The sequence below is a fragment of the Poecilia latipinna genome, unplaced genomic scaffold (assembly GCF_001443285.1).
Source record: "Poecilia latipinna isolate Pla-1442-1.1 unplaced genomic scaffold, P_latipinna-1.0 Scaffold159, whole genome shotgun sequence".
NCBI classification, from domain to species: Eukaryota; Metazoa; Chordata; class Actinopteri; order Cyprinodontiformes; family Poeciliidae; genus Poecilia; species Poecilia latipinna.
The window spans coordinates 19,491-43,653 of NW_015112775.1; the positions used below are offsets into that span (position 1 = coordinate 19,491).

At 38.6% G+C, this 24,163-nt stretch overlaps 1 protein-coding gene across 4 annotated transcripts in view; it reads left to right on the plus strand.

The window, feature by feature from the left end:
• The first annotated feature begins 818 nt into the window (after positions 1-818).
• Positions 819-24,163, plus strand: part of fgf13a (fibroblast growth factor 13a) — a 106,954-nt gene continuing 83,609 nt past the window's right edge. The window contains exons 1-3 of one of the 4 annotated variants that reach the window (XM_015029625.1): positions 819-1,053; positions 3,212-3,279; positions 3,539-3,686. In XM_015029625.1, coding sequence (XP_014885111.1) covers positions 3,638-3,686 — 49 coding nt within the window. In that variant the 5' untranslated portion in view covers positions 819-1,053; positions 3,212-3,279; positions 3,539-3,637. Of the gene's footprint in view, positions 1,054-2,672; positions 3,280-3,538; positions 3,687-24,163 lie in introns of those variants that run through there. The other 3 variants (XM_015029624.1, XM_015029626.1, XM_015029628.1) reach the window with 3 other exon arrangements.

The window sequence follows — 24,163 nt, forward strand, 5'->3', positions numbered from 1 at the left end:
AAACTTTAAGTTAAGTTTAGTTAAAACTTTATCAGGCATTTAAGACATTTTTCTAACATTGCTAATCATTTTGAAGGGCATTGTCTGTTACATAAAAATTGTAATTTTGCAAGCACGCAGACTTGTCTTTGTGCGTGTGTGTGGAATAACAAGCTGAAAGCGTTGTCATTGTTATCTGGCTGAAATATCGCAATCAGCAGCTCAAAACAAGTGATTCAGAGTTATTTTGTGACATGGGTGGAGACTGGCTGGGTATGACAGAGTGTGAGTCAGGAGGTTGCTACTGCTGAATCAAACATGCCTCTGGGCTTTGCTTTAAACAGACTGAGGACGGACGCAGCTCTGCTGGAAAGGTCAAAACAGGTCACAGGCCATGGACACAGTGGGAACACAATCCAGTGACATTTACACTCTCTCTAACCCTCGCATTTTATGCAGTAGCTTGTGCAAGTGTCCATCTTGTGAGGCAGATCTCTGCAATACTTCAGTGTTTATGTAGTGTGAATAGACTTTTTTTGTTGTTGTTTTATAACTCAGGTCGAGTCAAATGCAACTTAAATTCTGAAATTATTATTTTTTTTAATTCAGCATAGGTCATTCTTTTAATCCAGAGACCAAAGAAAGTATCTTTGTGTAAAATCTGTACTGACCTTTTCAGGTAAAGGCACTTTATTTCACAACACATCAGAGTGTCCTTTGACAAATGGAAGAACATCTGAGCATGTCAAGAAAGCTCAAAGAGGTTCAAGTTTCTTCTAAAAATAACAGATCTTGCAACCTTCCAACTACAGGTCTGTTTCCTCGTACACCACAGAGTAGCACAGACCTGCTCAACCTGGAGATGTCACATCACCTCTGCAAATATCCAGCTGGGATCGGACTGGACTTCTGGATCAAAGCTCAAACTTTGCTGTGAGTTGTGTTCTGACGTCAACATTGAAGCTCTAATGACAAGTCGGAGTGAACTTTCCATGTGGTGACATTACTGTATGAAACTGGAGACTTTAACAGGAAGGTTCAGCTGCGGCTTACAGGCTTCTCCGCAGTGTAAAGGTAAGGACTTTATAATATCCATAGCCTTCGAAATCAAATGTTACTGGGAATAAAACAATTTAATCACAATTTAGTCACAGAAAGCAAACAATTATTGCAGTATGGTAAGAAATAGTCAAATAGCTGCTGCAAACTTTTTGTATAACTTATTTTAGATGTAGTTTGTCGCCTGCAGATCAACATGCTTTGGTCAGTTTTATTGTTTTTTGTTTGCTTCTTTGCTATTTAGCTGTAAAACAAAATACAAAACCCTAATCGAGCTTCCACAACCCTGTATCCAATGACATTACAGAAAGGAAAAATGATTAGTTTTTTTTAATCTATCCATTAATAATGCACTTTCTTTTGTTTTTTTTTCTTATGTTTCTAATCCCACTTCTCCTTCACCTTGTCTGCCTACAGTGTTTAACATTTTCAGCTTCACTTGTGTGCCTCTTGCAATTTCTTTACCAGTTTGCTTTTTAAAATCATTGCATTTTGTGAAATTTCACAGTGGGAAGTCAGACCTTATGACCTTGCTGTGTCAGTGTAAATTTGTCTTTGAAAATAAGCAGACATTAAGAGTAAGTACAGGTGGAAGTGAATGTGAATAAACTGATACACATATTTACAGATTGACACCCTCCATGAGGAGTATAAGCCATAAAAGATGCTGGCTATTAATAGTGATGCATCCAAGCATATTAATGGAAAGTTGATTGGGAGAAGCAACATGGATTAACCACACTCTTGAGAGGAAAAAGCTGGGGGAGATTTATAAAGCCCGGAGTCAGCTTGCAGTTCAAGAGCCGCAACAAGACGTATTCCGGACATGGATTTCATTCCTTGTGTGTGACACTCACAAACCAGAGACGATCTCGGAAGCCATCTGCTGGTTTTGTTTGTATTTTATTAAGTGTGTGATCTGAGCAGCTGTCTACCAGGAAACTTTAGATTGCCTCATCCTTCCCTTCATGGAGGCACAGATTTTATTTCCCAGCATAACTTGGCACCGGCCTACATTACCAAAACCATCATTACCAAGTTTAATGACTCGGTTATCGCTGTGCTTTGCTGACCGGAAAATTTGCTTGGCCTAAATCCCACAGAGCGCGTATGGAGTATAGTCAAGAGGAAGACGACAGACACCAGGGCAAACAATGCAAATAAGCCGAAGGCTGATATTAAAGTGAAATGAGCTTCTGAACTCCCAATTATCTTTAGGCCACAACACATTGGTGCAATAAAAAAAGGAGGCCCTGAGGGCATATATTGTGTGGCACTTAGATAATATATTAGAAAGCTGATATTTCTGTATTGCAGTAATTTTTGTAAATTGTTTTTAATTAAAAGCTTCAACTGTGCATGTAGTGAATCTAAATTACACAAAGTGATACCTTTTTAGTTTACTGAGCTGCACCTACTTGGGCCCGATTTCCAAACTTTAGGCACCTGTCAGGTCACACAGGTGTCACAGTGGGAACTGGTAACAGTAACACACAGTTCTTAAATTATTTACTTTCTGTTTTTGCGTATTATAAGTCAGAGCCACTGCTTCGCATTGTAAGTTATGCCTTTAATAAAGACATTGTTTGGCGAATGCGCAGCCTGGATGTGAATGGGAAAACGCAATGCTCCGCCACTGAGGCGACTGAATGAGAGCAACAGCAAGATGGTGCGCGCCATGCAGCAGCAGCAGCAGCAGCAGCTCAACCCCCTGCTGTAATTCTTCACCGCATCGACAGCACGGCTCACACACACACACACACACCGCTTTTATGGATGGGACAGCTCGTTTACATCCCAGCAGTGATTCTGAGGTCCAAAACCCAATGTCCGCTGCGTGAATCGGCGCTGAAACGGGCGGAGCGCTCTCACTTTGTGTGTCCTGTTGATTGTGCCTGCTGAGCGTTCAGAAGAGCAGGACTGAGGCAAAACAGAGGCAGACGCCAAAAACAAAAAGCTGGTGGCAGGAGCTGCGCTGGATGGCATTCCTCTCTGGGTTTGTTAGGTGGTGTGCTTCACTGTTTTGACTTCAGAACCTCTTGGGGGGAAGAAAGGCTGCGCTCCATTTCGCAGCTTTTTATTCTTCTTCTTTTTTTTTTATCTGCCCTGGTCCTTTGTCACAGTAGAGTAGGTCGTGATTTTTTTTGTTTTTTTCTTTCTTGGTACATAACAGGATTCGTGGTGGGAGCGCTTCCTTTCATCAATGTGCATTGATGTAGCAGAAAACGTGGAGGAGATAAGGTAGGCACGGAGATGCTCACAGTTCTGGTTCCGGATGTTTAATGAAACTGTGCTGCTCCTTTTGTCTTGTGACATGTGAGTGTGTGCAGAGGGCAGCAAGAGTTGGATGTTTTCATTGATACCTAATTGAACTGAATTGGGTTGCATCCCCCCACTGTCCTTTGTCAGGCTTCATGATGTGTCTGTCACCAAACGCTGCTGTTCTCTTGTGGAAAACAAAACAGTAATGTGACTCTCATCGGCATTTCTCTCCTCACAGAACCCTTATCTCTGGGAAGGATTTCGCTGAGGACGGTCAGCAAATAGGGGGATTTCGATTTTTACCTAAATCGGGAATTACACATCCAAACTGGGATCTATGAGCGGAAAAGTGGCGAAGGCTAAAGAAGACAAGGATGCTTCCAAGGGTAAGAGACGAGCCTTGCCGTGCACGGACTGCTTTCATCCCTGAAGGGGAACATGCACCAATTCCTTCCCCCTGCATGCTCAAATCCCTCTCTGAGGTTGTAGAGTAGCCACTGGATGGGGAACCATTCCCAGCATGATGCATTCGGGTCGCTAGAGCAATGCATTTGCTTCTGTAGGCCTACATGCTGCACACTAGTTTTTAGATCACATGCTTTAATTGTATTCACAAACGTGGGCAATTTGGACAATAAATCCATTCTATAGACCCGGCTGCCTTCCCTTTGAATATGTTTCTAACGCCGGAATGGTAATTATTTCATCCTGTTGTTACTGGCATCCTGTTGAAAGGTCCTTTTGTGTTTCTCGCTCGCGCCGTCATTGCAGCGTGAGATCTCGTAGCCTGAACCTGTGATCTGTGACGCAACAGTGAAGCCCCATATCTATATTTAATAATAATAATGATTAAAGTGCTTTTACATTGCCACAGAGACAAGGTTGTCAGAGAAACATGGCAGGACTAATTAGTGTACCCGTTTAATCCACGCCGTGTATTCGCGCGACTCTTACCGTCTTTTGCACCCTTTCTGTTTTCTTTTAAACGCATGATGTTTATAAAATGTGCATACGGCGATAATTATTTTTAAGAGCACATACCTTTATTTCCCAGAACTTTAAAGCGGCACTGTAAGGTGTTAAACGTTTCTGATAAGTATTTAGATGCTTATGGAAAATTAGTAAATTAGTTTTTGTTTTTAAAGTGCAATGCAATAAAGCAACATTAGCGATGAGCAAGCGCTGTTTATTTACAATGCAAAGAAATATAAGTGGATCTGTTTTTGTCACGTTCCGGATCAGTTTAAGGTGTTCACAACAAATCAATAACCTAATTGGCTTAAATAATTGGCAGCGCAGCTACAAGAGCTTAATGTTACTTGTTGATATTATTGTATATATATATATATATATATATATATATATATATATATATATATATATATATATATATATATATATATATATATAGATGTTATTTCTAACTGTTAAATTACAGAAAATGAAGCAGATTGTTTTTTTTTACTTCTTCAATTTCACGTGTTTGCATGCACCAACTGGATAACCAATTTTGGTTATCCAGTTGAGGATGATATGGCTGTGCCAGCTAGGTTAATTCACACAATTCGTGAAAACTGGAGGCAAATGTAAAGCAGATCTAAAACACTCGTCTTTGTTGTGTGACGTCATGGTTCATCCTTTCAGATGCACATGGTGCCACATTCAGCTGAGCAAACAATTATATGCAAGTTTAAATAAACTTTCAGAAAGAGGACAGGTTGTTTTGTCATGTGAAACAATCCCAGACGCAAGGCAGAAGAACTTGAGATTCTGACTGAAGGCGTTAAATGAGCATCATTAGCTGCAGTCAAACAAGTCCACTGACTGAAAAACCACTGACAGGAATAGATCATTTCTTAAAAAGCATATAAAAAAGTAGAGTACACTTTTCAAATTAACTTGGCAATAAAGAGCTTCATTTTTGGAAATTTGTAAAAAAAAAAAAATCATTCTCTTCCACTTTACAATTGCATATAAAATATGGTTACACCAGGCATGAAGGATGACCAAATAAAAGGTTTATGGCTATGTTAAAAAGATGATGACGGAAGAAGACAGATGACCTGCTGTGGCGACCACAAAATGAACATGAAGAAAAACATTTTTTTAACGCTCATCTATTTGCATAATTATACCATGAAAACAGTAACATAGTAATGCTCACAACAACTCTACAAAGTATGTCACCTTCTGTCCACTGCTCCTTAAAACTAGCCAAACCTTGACTGACTGAGTGAAAATTAAACTCCAGAAAAAGAAGAAGTTTGAGATAAACTAAGGTACGGACAGTTTTTCAAGGGGTAGCAGTTCCTAAAAGATACCAAACGAAAGGTAAAAGCTGAGTTTCCCAACTGTTTTCTAAATTTAGAAGAAAGCCCTTAGCTTTCACCCCAGTGATCACTGGGGTGAAAGCTGCCTTCATTATAGACACAAGCAGGCACTTGCATGGAGAAAACCACTCCTGACCCTGCCAATGTTGGCAACCACCCGGCCTGCAAATTATTTCAGGGAAACAGTCCATTAAGCCAGAAGCACCTGCCATCTCTGTGGCAGTTTTTCTGCAAGCCCTTGGCCTACACTGGTTTCTAAGTCTCCCACTCCTTCATGGCAGAAGAAATAACCCATTTTGAAAACATTTATCACTCAATGGCTGCTAAAATTACCTTCAAATCTCTACCATCATTGTTGTTTAAATAATAGATTAACTTTGTAATGAATCTTGTATGCAGTTATTAAAGCCAGAAACTGATTTGCTATAATTCACATTCACAGTCAGTCTCATAGTCCATCTTAGATGGACTAAGATGTCCATTAAGCCTTAATGGCAGAATAAGTGAATAGCAGAATAAGTGAATGGTTTTAGATTCTGTAATAAAAATGTTATTAAATATCTGAGCAAGAACTCATGACCAACTCATTATGTTTCTGTACGATTTCACATATTCTGGACACAAGAAACTAAATCAGAAAACCTTCACAGTTCTGTTGGTCCAACTATAATAATAACTAAGTCATCCGCTTTGTTCATAACCTTTATTTAACCACACTTGTACAAAAGTTTGGGCTATCCAACAGCAAACAAATTACATAAAACATCTACAGCTAGAGGTTTTTGTGTCCTTGCCACTCGATGGAGCTTTAAAACTGTTCTGTAATTGGTTTCAGTAATGAAGAGCAGCATATTTAAAAGCTTTCTTTCCCGGTTCTGTCCTGGTCGTTGGTTCAAACAGAGAAATAATATCCTGGTAACAAAGACTGGAACCACTTGAACTTTTCCTCAGTAACTATTTTCTCAGCAGTGATTCATATCAAAAAGAAAATACCAATGAACCTTACCAAGCCCCGCCCAGAAACGCCCCTCGACAGTCCCACGTGGCTGCAAGTCTCACAAACAAAGCCTCGCGGGGCTTAGTTTCTATGCGTAAACATGGCGTCTTTCGTTTCAACTCTCTACAAAGTATTTCTGAGTCGATTAGTGTAGCCTTTCTGGGATTCTCAAAAAATATCAGCCACGACAATGGACAAGGGAACCAACAAGTTCATGTCATCTTTTTTGGACAACATAAAGATGTTTGAGCCACGCGATGCCTCCAACATTGTGCGCGTTGCACCTAAATGCTACCGATCAATGAGGAAAACAGCAGATCCTCACACCCTCAGCATAAATATAGCTGTGGACAAGATCACTGATGCCTATTGTTCTTACAAGGCTGGGTAAGTCGGGCATTCATGGTTTTGAGGGTTACTTTTGAAATCGGTGATTTCTGTTGTTGTCTGTTTGAGTGTGCTTAGGCCTGATACTCGGTGCTAGCGTGGCTAACACGATTACAGTTTCGTAAAAAGCCTTTTCAGGTAAAATAAAATCATTAATGTATGTCAGATACGGTACACATTTTATTGATCTTACGACGGTTGAGGTGCAAATGCGGTCGTGCACAAGCTTTGATCCAAGCAAGGCATTCCGTTTCAGATTGGGGAAATCTGTGAATTTTATTTCCACAAATACGATCAAGATACCTGACATCGCCTGTGCAGATACCCCGCTGACAGTGGAGAACCATTCTTATTTGAGTTCTGACGCAAAAAACTTTGATTGTGTAGATTGTGGTCTGCTAGTCCACAATCTACATTAGCATGTGTATACTAATGTAGCTTTTGTTTGTGAGACGGTCAAGCACGTGGTAGCTGCGCAGTGACGTCAAATGGGCATTAGCCAATGAAAAGCGGACCCTGTGGTAAGGTCCATGTTTTAAGTTTTAAGTTTTGTGACAAATGTGTCTCTTCACCTCTCAGAAAATGTCCTGCCTGTCTTCTGCAGGAGGAAGCTGAAGCCTGGTGAGAGGATGTTGTGAATCTGGGCTGCGGTATTAACATCAGTGAATCATGTTGTGTTAGTTTTCTCTGTCCTTGTGAAGCTAAGCTGTGCAGACAAAGTGATGTGTCAAAGCGAACAGGACGCACACACTCTGAGCTTCATGCCTCTTCTCGCTCAAAACCCACAGATAAATAACTTCTATATATGCAATTTAACAGTTTTCCACTCTAGCATTTTGCATCAGTTATGCAGTAATTTTCACCCTGCTTGTCCTCACTGTAGTCTCATATCCCTGAAGATAAAGCCTATCCCGATTTATAAACTCTTTTTTATTGTTATTTTGCTGATTTTGAACAGGCAGTTAATTTATGCCACATGCTTCTGTGCAAATAACTTTCCCTACTTTTCGGTCATTCTGCTCGAGCCTCATCCCTGTGCAGCGTGCTGATATACTCCCCTCCTGGGCTCCAAGTGTCAGCCAGCCGATTCACGGCTGCCCCAAACTACAGATATGAGCAAAGCACGGGGCATAAGTCTTGCATATTTGCTGGCAGATTAATTCAGCGCAAGAAAAGCCATTGAATCAATGGATGCCCAGAAAGGAGTTTGTAGCTGCTTCATTAATCACAATGGAGGCAGCTCTGCCCCCCACAACACTGACACCTGCTCTAATCTCATCAGCAGAACTGCACACAGTGTCATTAGGACCCTGGTTTGCTCTTTGAGGAGATACTGCGAGTAGCCTGTGGTCAAGGGAAGATCAGCTGGTAATAATTAAGAGAAGATTTAACGGTATAATCATTAAGACGCAGGATTAGATTTCGGCACCCGAACTGCCAGGTTTTATTTAACTCTAGGGTTTTGCAAAGGGTTTAAAATGTAGTTCCTGCAGCCCTGAATGTGGAAGTTTCTTGAAGTTTTGATGCTGTGTCAGATTCCAACCTCAAATTTAAATGGATTTTCTTTGGGATGATATGTGATTGATCAATGCTAAGCTGTGCATATGCAAAGTGTTATCAAGTATTTTTGTCTAGTTTTTGGTGCAAATATCTTTGTACACTTGAAATTGTACACAAATAACTTGAAAGTAACTTTTCATCAAGAAATAGGAGCTTGTTTTAAGTTAATTATAAAATATGCTGAGCTTTTAATGTGCCAAAGAACTCAATGGAGTATGGATAGTTTTGCAAGGCACTATATATTACATAGTATATTTGTGGCTTAGCAAATTGTTCCAGTCATATTTGAATAGAGCATGTTTACGTAGCAAAATAAACATTTTTTTTTGTTCACTCATGCATGCAGCGCATTTTCTTTCCTTCATTTATCTTTTTTATGCACTGGTTAATCCTGTTTAGCATCAGCGGGTGGGAGCATTTCCAGAGTCAGTTCGTAGCTGAGAAGAAGCTCAGGAAACTCTGGACAGGTCGTCAGTCAATTAGTGTTCTTCTTGTCACTTAGCAGTTTCAGAAACTACAAATAAATTAGGATAATTTAATTGTCTCACCAACCTATTGTGTTACTTTGTGTAAGGATTTATTGTCAGGAACGGTTACTCAAATTACAGCGAGATGTGTTTACAGATCAGTGTTTGTTCTGTTCCATTTCATGAGGTTTGCCGGATTTAGCCGGTGCGTTTGGAAAGGATGTGATGTATTTCCGATGACAGAGCGGTGAAATCGTTCCCTGTCAGATTCCTTCCTGGTACTGACGCAGATCTGATGATCATGCCTGGAGGAAACCGTCTCTGAGTGGCGTCAGGGATCCGCCACGCTCCATCTCTCAGTTGTGTGCTGATTGCTTTGAGACTAAGGACCCATCTCTGTCAGTGACCCAGCATGGCCTTAGATCGGTGTGTTGTAGTTCCAGTTTTTGGTTTGTCGGGATGAAATGCATCCACAACATCTTCTGATAAAGCACAGTTCTTTATTGCACAATGATAAGTTCTTGGATTAGAAAAGGCTCGTTTTCTGCCTGACGTCATCACTGCCGAAGTGTTCCCTCCATAAAAGCTCAAATGCATTAGTCAGCTTAATAATCCACAAAGCTGCATGGCTTCTGAGGTGAAAGGCTTTGAGAGTTGTCCTCAAATGAGATTTCAACATGCTTCCTCTAGTTGTTAATTTGTAGGGGCCAAAGAACAGGGTTTTAATTATTCCTAGTTATTCCTTCAAGCTTTTTTCTGTTAAATGTCTTCATTATCTTCAACGTCTCTATCTTTACTTATCAGAAATGTAAGATTTTAAAATCTTAATAATCAAAAATAAATTAAAGAGGTCAAGAGTTAACAAAAATAGGCTATAGATCTCATAGCTACAAATGTATTTCTGTGTTTTTCTGATCAGGTGAAGAAAGCCTTCCTCCTTCCTAAATATGCATGTGACTTTTGTACCTTTGAGAGGTGAAGGGAACTTTTAAACTTACCTTGAAGCTGCATTATGTAGCTTTTAAAAAATGTTTGTCTCACTATGTTGTGACAGTATAACATGAAACAAGTAATCTGTGAAAAAAATTGAGCTCCTGTGCCTCCGTCCCTGTGGTTTATTTATGCTATATGCATAAATGAACTCCTCTCAATCAGCAATAATCAACAGGAGCCAGGGGAAGTATCTTAGTGCTGACAGTCATGCTCATGTATGTGCTGTGATAACGGCAGAGAAATAACTCCTCGCAACATGACAACTGTTAACCCACTGTCGTCAGCGGCCATGCTAACTAGCCTGTGCTATCTCTGCAGGCTCTGTTGTGAGGATGGAGCTGCACCGCCGCAGAGAGCAAGGGAAGGGTGTGAGCAGAAACAGTTCTGTAATGTTATAGTCAGAATCTTTCACTTGTTCTATGATATTTTCAGATAACTCCAGACTATAACAGTCTAACAATTCCTAGAGTCGTGATGCTCTGAAAACCAGTGCTGGCTTTATTCTGGAAAAGACAGTGGCGTAAAGTTTAAATCTGCTGTATTTATGTTTTGTTACACAAGAAAGACGTTGAAATAAATGTTTAGCTGCAGATGTGTAAAAAAGAAAATTTACTTGAAAAATCATACTTTTTCCTACAAACTGCTGTTTTATTATTTTATTTTTAATCAGTATTAAACACTAAATCCACCCAAATGATGATTGGGTGTTGAGCTTTTCTGCTTCAGATTTATCAGAGGTCGATGAGGTTCATCAAAGCTGATTAAAATGACCTAATTATTTACCTGGATTAATTCATTATAATAATTGTGGATCCAAACTCAAGAAGAAATACGGTGGGATTTGCTGATACCTGTACGCTTTGGATTACTGCAATTTACTTTCAGATATGCACTTCAGAATATAATCTCATCTAAATATAATCCTCCATAATTGTGGTTACGTGTGTCAAACTGGCAGATAACAATAAATTACGTTAATCCTCGAGGTCAGTATTGTGAACTGTGTGGCGGCCTGATCTGCTCCCTGTCCTACGATGGTTCAAGGCAAATTGAGGTTAGAGATGCGTTGCAGATTAGAGATTTTGTAAAGGTGAAAAGTTGAAGCATTTCTATACTCAACCAAAAATATCAGCAGAAAATGGTTTTCTAAACTATTCCTCATCTGCTGCAGTGAATAATTTTTTATTCACTGCATATTTTTCATTACAGTGCTTATAATTTTACCATCACCTAAAAACAACTTCAGGTTTCAGAGACACAGTGTGATGATTAGCTCAGAGTGACTGCAGTTCTGGCTGCACTTATGAAGACATACAGTACACACAGATACCTTTTCCAGGGTGACATTTTGCATAAAATTGCACATTGATAGTGTACTATATTGATTATGTCACCTCATGCACTGTACATGTGCAGAAACATGTACATGTACATGTGAGATTATATTCTGAAGTGCATATCTGAAAGTAAATTGCAGTAATCCAAAGCGTACAGGTATCAGCAAATCCCACCGTATTTCTTTTTTAGTTTGGATCTACAATTATTATAATGCATGTGAAGAAACCTCTGATATTCCTGGTGAAATTCTGCAGATTGAAAGGCACACCCAGATGCAGATCTGATACATGTGGAGTATCGCTTTGCTGAGAAGGTCTAGAAAGTAGCAGGAAAAATCCTGCCTAAAATCAGCATTATCACAACTTCACGCAGTTAAATCACATTCACCATTTTTTTGCAATTTGAAAAGTCTTGAATATCAAGGTGGGAAAGTGCCCCAATGTTTTCTACTGTATTTGACTGATAAACTGAAACTCCTCCTCTTGCTGCTGTTGGAACCAGAGCTAAAGTGTTGTATGGATGAATAAATAGTTATCATAAAAGTCTTAAGTCAGTTTCGATCTCCAACAGTTGCTTGAAGTTTGTCAAGATTTGAAAGGTTACAAAGATGGAGTAAGAAAAAGAAAACTATTGGCGATAAACAAGATATCTGGCTGGAACAGAACAGGTCTGGGAGTCTGGCCAGCAGGCCTCTGTAGTGAAGATGATAGGGCCAAACGATGGCCTCGGGATGCAAGTAAAGAGCAGATTGCTTCCTTCCAGTTTCCTAACCTCCTCTAACCTTAAGGCATGATTTCAAAAGCCTTCTGAATTCACAGATGTTCTCTTAAAACAGGCTGTTAAAAGCAGATTTCGATATAAAGTGAAAGTATAAGATGATTGATGTTCAACATTAATTCCTGACATTTCCTGATGCAGTGAGGAAGGTGTAAAAAACCCAAAAGGTGAAAAAAAGCTCTATTCTGACCTGAACCAAATGTTGCATCTGATCTTACCGGCTTAAATCTTGACAACATTGTGTTCTCTGTATCAGTAGGCACACCGTGCTCTCGTAAAACGTGCAGTGAGTAGTTAACAGGATTATCCGCTTCCTGGTCTTCTCCAGTCCTGCAGCTGATTTCACAAGCAGGTTACAGGCGGCGCATCACTTCAGTTTGCATCAATGTTTCATCTAACAAGAGCGCTGTACCTATGAAAAGAAACTTCACATGCCTGGAAACAGGATCCTGAGCTGACCTGATGGACTATTAGATAAAATAGATTTTGAAATTAAAACAGTGAAAATGGCGTTATGAAATGAGATCTATTTGTAAGATAATCCAGTTAAATTTGTCCAAAAGCTCGATGTGTGATATTTAAGTCGTGTTTGCTACATTGGAAAAATAAACAGTCTAAATCTAAGCTGTGTAGAAAGGGTAACATGATTTCGTGTTGGTGTGACACACATCAGCTTGAACACCGACCAACACCGTGGAGTTAGACATTGTGTTTCCCATGATGCAACCCTGCAACTGAATCGTACATTGTTTTGCATTAAAGTAAATGTTAATTAAATATTAATCAGTTAAACATCTTTTTCTCATTCCCTTAGTGGTCAGAACAAGTTAAAGTCATTGTTGCAGGAAAACATTTATTTATTTAGGTGCATTTATTTAAAAAAAATCATCACTAATGCCAGAAAAACAAAAGTAATTTGTTAATGAGCTGAAGCTTTGCCTTTTAAAGTTGGAATAGGGAAGCAGTTTGCTTATTAATTAAAGTCTGACTGACTGCGCTGAAGTCACCCGGCTGTGACTCTGCACTCCAGACGATAAACATACTACGGATACCGCTGTAACACCTCTAAGCAAATTGATCTCCTGGTTTTTATTAGCTCAATCTATTTTTATAACTGTTGAGTAGAGGTGTAATGATACAGAGGAAGCTTATGAAGCAGGAGGATATGATATTCAGTTCACAAGATCAGGCTGAAAATGTTTTCAAAGATATTTTTGTAAAAACCTAAACTTTACTTTACAAATGTTTCACAAACTACAGTCGGTGTTTTTATACTTTTTCAAACCTAAGATGGTTCTAATGCTTAAAAAAGCTTTCCAAACATAATTTCATTTTCTTATTTTAAAACATTTAATGTTTCACATGTATGTTTCAAAGACTGCTCAGTGTAGAGTCATTCAGTTCAGGTTTGATTATTCTAAGTGATTTTTTTCTTTACGTTTACAACTTTGTGTTTATTTTGTACTGTACTTTAGGTGTATTATGTGTTGGTTAAGAATCTGATTTCAGATGCAGTGCTTAGTTTGGTAGTCAGGTTGTTTTATAGTGTTGCTTCACTTCTGTTTTGATTAGTTCTGGAGTTAGGGTTAGTTCTGCTTTGTGATTGTTTGGATTATTGGTTTCTGTTTCCACCTCATCAATAATCTTACCTTTTCTTTTCCAGTAGGCTCTCTGAGTGCAAACAGTTCATTCAGTTTACTCCTAATTCTTAGTGTTTTCTGCTCTGTGTTCTTAGTCTTGTTTGATTTTATGGTTTGGATTTGAAGTTTTGAACATTTCAGTCTTTTTATTTGCACTCAACCTACATTATGCCTGTTGATTGCATTTGGATTCTACATTTTCACTATTCAACCACATAACTATAAAGAAGCTATAATGCACATGCTAACTGCTAACAGTTAGCATATTCCCACAGTGCTTTATAAATCATTTTATTCTTCTCCAGCTCTCTCTCACCATTTTATTTTTTCTATTGAATACCCAAAATGCTAAAAAACAAAGGATTTTTGGATCCTGGGCTTTTGGAACTAATGTTGTTGTTTATGTCAAAAACTTCATGAGTGCTTCAAACGTGACAAAAAGATGTCACATTTGAAGCACTCATCTGCAGGACTCATAATCAATAAAATGACTTCATTAAATGAAGTTGCATGCTGATGGAAATTACAAGCATATTTCAATATAAACTTCACGTTTTATGAGATTTCTTGACTGAGCAAGCGGTGTCTATGACACTTTATACTGTTGTTTATTTAACATGGTAATCAGTGAGCTTCCAAATGCTGAAAGATGCCAACAAAACAACAGCTGGGCTTAATTTAAAGTTAGAGAGTCTATTTCTGATCTAAAGTTGAACTTATACTAAGTAACTAGTGGACTAAGTTTGACTTTAGCTACAATATGCAAGACAAAACATAGTATCAAAGCGGTAGTACCATTTCTCAGAGAGAGCTCACTTATTCATAAATAATAATGGCAGAATTTGCAGCAGCAATTTGTAGAAATCAAAACCAACAGAGTTGATTGAACTGAAGAAAGTCACAGATTCTTTGAAGTATAAATGTCAAACCTACAATTGTAATGTAGAAGGGTGTCCACATCTGGGTTTAAGAGAGAAATATTTTAGAATTCTCGAGGTTAAAACGATGAAGCAAAGGTCAACGTATTTCGATTTGAGAAGATAGAGAAGATAGCGTTGTTAAGATGCGAAATATAGCAACAATCTTTCTCCAGTCCCTGAAGCCAATTTTACAGTCTGGAGAAATGAGCATCATGCCTGCTCCTGCCTCCTTCTCATCAGGGAGTCTTCATTTACATAATGACATGCAGCCACTGCTAAAAAGACCCCAATAAGCATGAGAGTCATCAGTCAAGGATACCTAGCTAGCTTGGATTATTCTTATGCCAAGTCATGCATACTGTATTACACACATAGTGTGTGGCCAACACATTAGTTGTGAGCGAATTACAAAGACAAACTCCAAATGTGAAATGCCATTCACTTCTCAGGATGGAGCTATGGACATATATTCCCATTGGTTGGTGCAAGGAACTAGTTAGCGCCACATTGAGCAACGCAACATCCTCCCAGCATCCTCTGTCTCGCTCAGTCGCTTCAAGCACTTAGCCTGCAAAAAAAAGCATCAGTGTGATGCTTCCATTTGTGTTTGCAAAACTTTGTTTGGGTATGAAGAACGCAAGAGCAAAGAGACACGGAGAAGTGAATGATGTGCATTGAATTAAATAAAGAAATTATTCAAAAAACATGACAGCGGTTGCATGTAGTCAACTTGCCACAGCAGCACAACCGTAGCACATCTGCCATCTGCACCGTTCTGAAACGGAAAGAGATGAAAAAAGTTATACCAGCCAAACGAGTTAAAATAATGTTTAAACAATGAGCATCTATTCATGAAAATATGAAGAAGCTGCTGATAGTGTGGTTGATGGAGAAGCAGCTCGTAGGAGTTGAGAATAAATAACTGTGTTTTCCTCTCTCTTTTAGCTGTTTGCATGCTTGTATACACATACATGCATTTACATAGATCACATGTGCGCAAAGCGAAGGTTAAAGGAAATGACACTCTAGGGAACGCCCTCTTCAGGGCGGAGCTTAGGTAGGGACTAACAAAGAGAATTACAAACTGTTTTTTGAGGCCATTTTGCTCCGTTAGCCCATAAGGATAGCATGAACAAACGGAGCAGCTGAATTGTAGCCTTAATAAATGGAATTCATGAATTCAACTCACTGACTCTTCTTCAACCTCGTACGTCAAGAACCTGACGGAGAAAGGATAATTCTCCACATAGGCTATGATTTGCTAGAACAGATGAGCTATTTATGATGAATTTTGAAAACAGTTTATTTTAAGATATTGTATTGCATTATGATTTTGATACAACATTGGTTGTTTCTAAGTGTGTTTTTGTATTCAAAGACTTGGAACAAAAAAAATTGGAAAATTGACTTGTCATGCAAGTAAATTCAGTTACGAGCTCCAACATGGAACAAGTAAAACTTGTAAGCCAAGAAACTATTGTAAACTTATGAAAAAGCAAATGAGCACATAGTGGTGTTCTGAATGCTCCTGAAACCGGTCAGCAGTGCTAATGGCTCTGATATTTTCCTTCACAACCCTTAAAATCACGATCAGGAAACCTGCAGCAACTTCTGACTTTAGAATGTTTCAGTTTCCCTCTTGACAAACTTTTCCTTTGTTTTGTCAGATGTCAGAGAGATTCTCTGCAGTGAATGATCACATCATTTTCAATGTAATTAGAGGAGACAAGTCTCTGCCTACACTGCAGAGAGGGACAGATAAAGTGAAGGAGAGTTAAACGAAGGGATGGAGAGAGGCAATGTAAGGGAGAAATGGCAGTCGGTGATCTAACGGTAATCCATACCAGCAGCACCGGCGTCCATGAAGAAGATGAATAGTGCTTTAGGGGAGATGAAAAGGTTACATGCAACAAAATGCTTCCTTCATCTGTGCTTGAATTTTACAGTGAAATAATTAGGACAGGGACAATGTGTAAATGCATCAACCCCTTTATTTAAATATCATCTTATGTGTTGCAGCATGGTTTCAAATCCCAGTGAGCCTTTCTTGTTTTGATTAAACTGCGATCCATGACACATCTATATTAGGTAGCCTAATTTTCAGTAGTTGTGTAACTGGTTCTTGCGTGTACTGACCTTTACGTCATGTCTGTGTGTCTGGTGTGCTGTGTAATCAAATGGTCAGTTGTTAATGCCAGTGCTTTGATGTGTTCTCTGCATTTGAATATTACATTGCATTATTATAAGCACAGCGACCTTTGCATCACATTAACCTTCAGAATATATCTGACAGAGATGGAAATGTGCTGAAAATCTACAAGATGTCGCATACTGGTTTGTGATTATGTCCCTGAGCTCATGTTGCTGTGTTTTCTCTCAGCTACTTTAAGGTTTTGCCCTGCTTCCCTTTTTGCTTATTCTTTACAGACAGGAATAGAAGGGGATTATTTGAGCAGATTGCTTTTTTTTTCTGCTTTTAATACTTTCCATTTGTGCTTTTTTATGCACAAGAAGTAGACTGAAGTTTTATATTCATATATTCATGTTTGACAGCTGACAATAAACTTAGTGTTTCAAGGACCATGTGTTGAACTGGTGACTTGTCCAGGTGTGTACGCCCCTAACTCAATGACATACCTGCACCCTGTTTACTGTGATCACCATTGAGAAGACAGAAAATTGTTTAAGTACTTTAAAATCTCAGTTTTGTGTCAAAAACAGCTCTTTCAGGTGAATATGTAAGGTTAAATTTTGACCCGATTCTGTTGCCTGTGAAACTCTACCCTTTTAGGTATAAAGTGGAGAACTTCTGTGTGTAAACCTAAGAAACAGAAAAAGTCTGTACACACATTTTTCTGCAGTGGAAGAATATAAAAAATGTATGTACAGCTTTTCCTCCTATATCGATTTACCAGCTAACCTTAACTGGCTCAAGCCAAATCACTGTGGACGTTGCACTGACATTAGTGGTCACAATAATTAATGGTGCCAGAGTGGTCAAAATCTGCTTTATTTGGTGATCTATTGTTACAAAACAAACAAAAAAAAGTATAATCACGGTAAAGCACAATTATGTCAGAGTTTGGCCTCTGATGTCCCTCACCTTTTATCCAAGGAAGCGCATAATGCGTCTCATCTGCTGGACAAACTTTCAACTTTTCTTTTCTGATGCAGCTGTGAAAATGGATGTGTAATATTTAAACAATATGTAAAGTTTTATCCTCTGATTTTGAAAATCTAATCTCTTTACTGCTGTTGGAATTTCCGCTGTATGCATAATTGATGGAAAGAAAAAAAGATAAAGATTAATGTTGTTGCCATGTGCACGGCTGCACGTGTACAAGAGGGTTGCATGCCACATTGTCCTGCTCTCTGTAAAACATCTCATGCTCCTTCCTCCTGTCTAATGGGATAAATTCAAACTGACTATAAAAAAATAGAAAAGCAAGAATCTCAAACTATTTGCTGCAGATATTCTCTCTTTATGTCTGTAAAATGTTGTCTGGCTTCATCCATTTGAAATGTTAACACATTAAGTCTCAATAATAAATAATTCAGAATATATGAAGCAGCATAGACACTGGCACATCTTCACACATCTTTATGCACATGCCACCACTTAGAATAAGGTTGCTCCGTTTTAAGCGGTTGTGTTTTTCAAAGGTTTTTCAGATTTTTAGTATTAAGTATTTAGATGAGTAAACTTTCAAACGCAGTCAATCTGAGCATCATCGGAAGTCCCTGATGCTTCCACAGTTTTCCCTTTTATGGAAGGATGTTGGGTTGTTTGTTCAGAATCGAGGACCCTGTGGGCATCTTTGGTGGGATGTTAACACTGTGTGGAGGCAGAGCTCACACTTTCTGTAAAATCAGTCATCACACTCAAAAAATAAAAACATGCATGATTCCATAGCTGCGAGACAAAGGAAAGCCAAATGATTAAAAATATTTACTCGTCTGGTTATTGAACCTCATTGAGTTTTCGTCCTTTCTTGTTCAACAAGGTAAAAGTCAAACAAGTTTGAGACTCTTCCATTTTCAGGTGCTATGTACACGTATTAATTCATTTTGGTACAGATGGGAAAAGATGAAATTAATCACTGTGTAACAGACCAAAAACTTTACTTAAGTAGTTAAACAAAGGGAAGTCTCCATTTAAACAGAGTTCACATTTATTGATCTATCAAAAAAAAAAAAAATTAATAGCTTGTTTTCACATGGCTTTGCAACATCTGACTCATGAGGATTGCGTCATATGAATGTTTTGCAAAATGCAGAGTGTATACCAGGTAAATGATTACGTGAGGTGTGTTTTGGTGGAGATTGGATATGTTTGTGTGGGTGATTGGAAATTCAGCGCTCTGCACAGCAAAGCCCTGAGGGACAGATGGCTTCTCAGTCTCTTTGCTCCACTGCTTTCTTAGCTTTGGCACAGGGTCTCCATCCTGACTTGGCATTAACGTAGCAGCAATGCATACAACTCCATACATTGGATACTGTCATACACTTAGATAAAATGTATTATCTGGATTCCGTACTGCACTGACATACCTAGCTGCGTTTTCTTTTGAATATTTTAGATATGTGCTACCAAAAAATATGAATAGAGAGATTTTCAGCAAATAATTGGGAGTTGGGTTCTATGGAAACATCTCTGAATACTGAACCGTGTAGAGGCAGGGTTTCGCTGTTGTTTGGAGTTTGCAAAGTCTGCCGTTCGCCCATGCAGTGGTCACATGCCATTCAAGCAGTGCAGACTGCTGTCAATCAAACTTGAGTGTAATAATGGCTTGGCACAGCTTGTTCTACCCCTGAAGTGGTTGCAAAAAACCAGGAGGAGGATCTGCAAAAAACCAGGAGGAATATCTGCTAATGGAAACGAATCTGGCTGGGGCGGACTGGGGCAAAACCGGTTAAAGCCGTTCCTGTGGGAAAGCAGCTTTAAATTATATTTAGACAGCAGGTCTTGATGCTCAATTTAAATTTTGTGCAGAAGTAGTTTTTTTTTATGTTATCTTTGTTATTTATATTAATAATTAAAAGTGACCCTAATCAAGCTTATGTGTAAACAGTTTGTGACCCTAAAGTGACCCACATGTGCTGAAGAACATGGAAGTCACATAGCAGTGCCCTGTTTACAAGAGTAATAATGGATGCCAACGACTATAGATTGAATTGTTTGGATTTTTCTAAAATATTTTAAAGAATCTAAAATACCTAGATGCACTGCTACTTGACACACCATTTTTGACGTTTCCAAAGCACCTGATCTACGAGTGTCACTCTCCGTATCCCGAAGAGTGGAGACAAAGAAGACCATGGATGTTAGCTGCTGCAGTGTCAGGACAGTTTCCACTGTGCGTATTAATGCATATCATGAAATATTTTGTTTGTAGCATTAAAACTGTGGTTTGTAGCTGTTTCCCTAACCCCGATAAATACCAGGGGCCCGCTGTGGTTTCTTTCCGAAAAGAAAACTTATGCTTTGATGTCCAAAAAAATAAAAAATCTTGGAAGCGAGAGAGTCTCAAGTGACTGTAGCTTTCACCTTAAAGAGTGAAACATTAGTCATTAGCAGATTGAAAGTTCACATTAGGAGTTTGAAAGTTCTGGTACATGATTTGAGTGTTGTAATTTCCATCGATATTATATTGATTAGATAGTGGTAATACATACTATATCATATTCAATTTTATGAACGATCTGCTGCCTCTATATGTTATGAATAAAGTTACAGATGCTGGAAGGCTGTGAGTAAATCTGCAGGTCTGAGCAGTTATTTTGAGTGTAAAAGCGTTCATCTCCTCAGCTGGTTCGCTTTCCCTGGCAGCTCATTCTTAGCTCTGTTAAGTTGTTGACAGCACACAGGAAACAAAGCACATTTCTTTCTTTGCAAAGAAAGTATGACAGATGCATACAACTATGTGGATATTGTGCTCTGTCATTCCATTTGCACATTAACAAGGCAAAGCATGAGAGTTTTTAACAGCTCTCTCTTACTGCACGTCCTCTAAATATAAAGACGCCATATTATTATAACTGGTTATTCCATAATATTAAAACAAAATCTAATGTAAGTATTTATTGTGTCACATTGAAAACAAAGGACAAACGGTACAGGGAAGTTGTGGGTGGTAAGTTAGGAGTCAAAATGTTGCCCAGCTATAATTACAGTGCTTTCTTGTGTTGTTTTTTTTTCACCAGCCCTTCCTAACTATTTTGAGCTGAACTTATTAAAGCTTTGCCGCCACTAATTAAGTTGTTTGTCTTTGCAAAGCGATCTCTGCCTGCCCACTGCTGCTTCCTAATAAGTGGTTGTGTCAAAGCACCCTGCCTATTAATTGAAGGGAAGATGAAAGCAGAAATATGGTGGGAAAGTGACCTGGTGATGGCAGATTTCTGACAGTCATTACTGAAGCTGCCGTTTGAGCCACCTAGTTGGACCTGTTTGGGCTTGTTAACTGGAGGCTGTGTGGGTCCTCTGCAGTGTCCTGTGGAGGTTTTGGAAAGCACAGATATTTTTCTCTTAGATAGTGGAAGTTTTACTTGTATTGATTTGAAAATTTTGCTCAGTAATGCAACTTTATGAAGGAAGATATTGGACTTTCACAAGCTTATTTATGTATTTTCCATTTATGGAAACCACTTGCAGCTACAAAATGTGAGATTCTAAAACGAGAGATTATACTTTTTATTGTACAAGTTTATGAGAAACATGTAAGAGGAACATTCAAAATCAATCTCAAAAATTTTCTTTTTGTCCTCTTTTTACATAGGCATATTTACAATATTTGATTAGGTTTGCCTGTCGTTCAATATACCGTATTTTACGCACTATAAGACGCACCTAAAAACCTTCCATTTCCTCAAAAGCCGACAGTGCGCCTTATAATCCGGTGCGCCTTATATATGGACCAATATTGAGCCACAACAGGTCTAGCAACTACGGTAAGCAGCCGCCGACTTTATTTTTGCCCATAGAAGAAGAAGCGCGCAGTGCATGCTGGGATAGTTGTCAGAACGCTGGTTTGTAATCTATTAATAAAGTTTGACTGACCTATCTACCTACCGACCGTCTAGAATCAGGTCATCTGCAGGTCATTTAGCACCACGTTCTCCACGAACATGCTGTGCGCGAACGGAGAAGGGTGACCATCGTCCGGCCACGCCCCGGCCCAGTTGCGGAAGGCTCTCCTCGCCCACCGGAGTCGGACTGTTTTGTTGACATTCCCTTTAGTGCAGCTCCATCTAGTGGATGCATAACGTAACTCCAGCCTCTACTGTAGCGTCTATTCTATGTGCCTTATAATACGGTGCGCCTTATATATGAAAAAAGTTTTAAAATAGGCTATTCATTGAAGGTGCGCCTTATAGTGCGGAAAATACTGTAATTGGCTCGTCTTCATTACAAAAACATGAATTCCTGAAATCTTGGACTTGAAAACTGGAATATATCTTACATTGCTTGCTTCATTTTTGTTTTCTCCCCCAAAACACAGAAAAATGCCTGCAAAATGCCTACCTGCATTAAAAAAGATGCAGGTTTTTAAGCTGGACATTACCTGAGTAACAGATCTCTATTGATATACCGAGTTCAATCGAGTAAAATGAACCTAAAGTGATGTTTGATATTGGATTGCGTCATTGGTAGTAAAAACCCCTCAAATTAATCGCATGTTTTATCTTTAAAAAACTTTTATATATTTTTAAATATGTAATCTCTTGGTGTGCTAAGCATATTAGTGCAATTTTGTTCACCTTTTCATTTCCAAACTATCAACATTTGAAGGAGAAAAATAGATTCTTACTTCAAATAGCCACTTTAAAGTAAGTTTTTATTTTAAGTTTTTGACTTTGGCTTCTGTCAACAAAGGTGACTGAGGCACAGGACAGGAGTCATCCTATGCTGAGTAGTAGGTTAGATTCTCACTAGTAGTTCCAGAAGTTAAGTTCTGGCTTTTATTTTTGAAAGGTTGACGTTTGAATCTGTATAATTGCACAAAAAGAATAAAACTGTGTTGTAACTGTCCTGTCTGCTGTGTCAGTTTAGGTTCTACTGAGGGAATTCATCTCCCATAGTGCATGTTATTCATAAAGCAACATTAGGAAGGTCATTTTAGGATATACAAAGCTATTACAGTCAAGAAAGTGTAACTGTGGATTCAGATACATGCAGTCATGTCAGGAAAACTGAGTCTGAGTCCATAATGAGATGAGGAGATTTTCTCCCATAAATGTTGATGGAAGAAATTCAAGGTTGATTCATCAAAGTGTAGGAGAGCAGGAAAGATACATTCATAGTGTGACTAGGAATCTCTTCTGATACACATCTCTTTCTTTGAATACTGCATGACTACATGTGTTTTTGTAAGTTTGCTTCACGTAACTCCTTTGACTGTAAACTTTGTCTGACTCCTGTTTCTTTCCTCCTTTACTTCTCCCTGTCCTTCCGACTGGAGCGTGCCTTGCTGTAGGAAGCTGTCTTACTGAGGCGCAGTCAGAAGGCTGACGAGTGTCTGCACAAATACTCTTTGAGTTATCTCTCTCTGTATCTCGTGTCAGATTAACCCCCCAATAGCCATTTCCCAAACATCCATTTCCCAAACATCCACAGGATGATTGCTGAGTACATTTACACTAACTCAACCTTTTTTGCAGCCATGAAGCTTTGAGAGTTTAGAAATGTACCTCCTGAAGAATGTTTAGTACTTAGAATACCCCACTAAAATCCCTCATCTTAAAACTCTTTATGATTTTTTGTCTTTAAATCTCCACTCTCAATTTACTGTTCTTATTCCTCACCCCATCTCTCCTTTTTTAACATATCTAATCTTTCTCTGCAGTTACTACTTCACTATATTAGCTTCTGCACATAAGTGCTACAGTTTTGCGTTTCTTCTTCCTACATATGAAGCTGTAAAATGTTTTCTCTCTTCTGGCTGAAGCGTTGTGATATTCTGACTGAAGTTTTACAAAGTTCAGTGTGTTGCTTATTTGGAGCTCTATGGAGTGTGAGTAGTGGTAACTTCAGAGATCTGTGCCAGTAATGGCACCTTTTATATTCACTTTTAAAATATCATCTGACATAATGAGTGGCAAAGGAACTGAGTGTTCAGTAACTGTAAAACTTATACAATCTATAAAAACCATACAAGAAAATTATACTGTCACAGTCAATAAATATTAGTTCTGATGAGGCTAGTTTGTCAGATTAAAAGTACTTTTTGAAAATAACTACTTTTAGAGCAGGGAGTAAACATACTTTCCTATAATCCAGTATTTCTGTACTTATACTTTTTAATGGACTTGTGTAATATTCTAATCCTAAATGTCGTATATGTATTAGTCATAAGCAGAAAACCATCATTATGAACAGGAAGAAAGTATTTGTATAATTGATCTATATAATGTTCTGAGATGCTGAAATATCATAGCTCATTGAATACCATGTTTT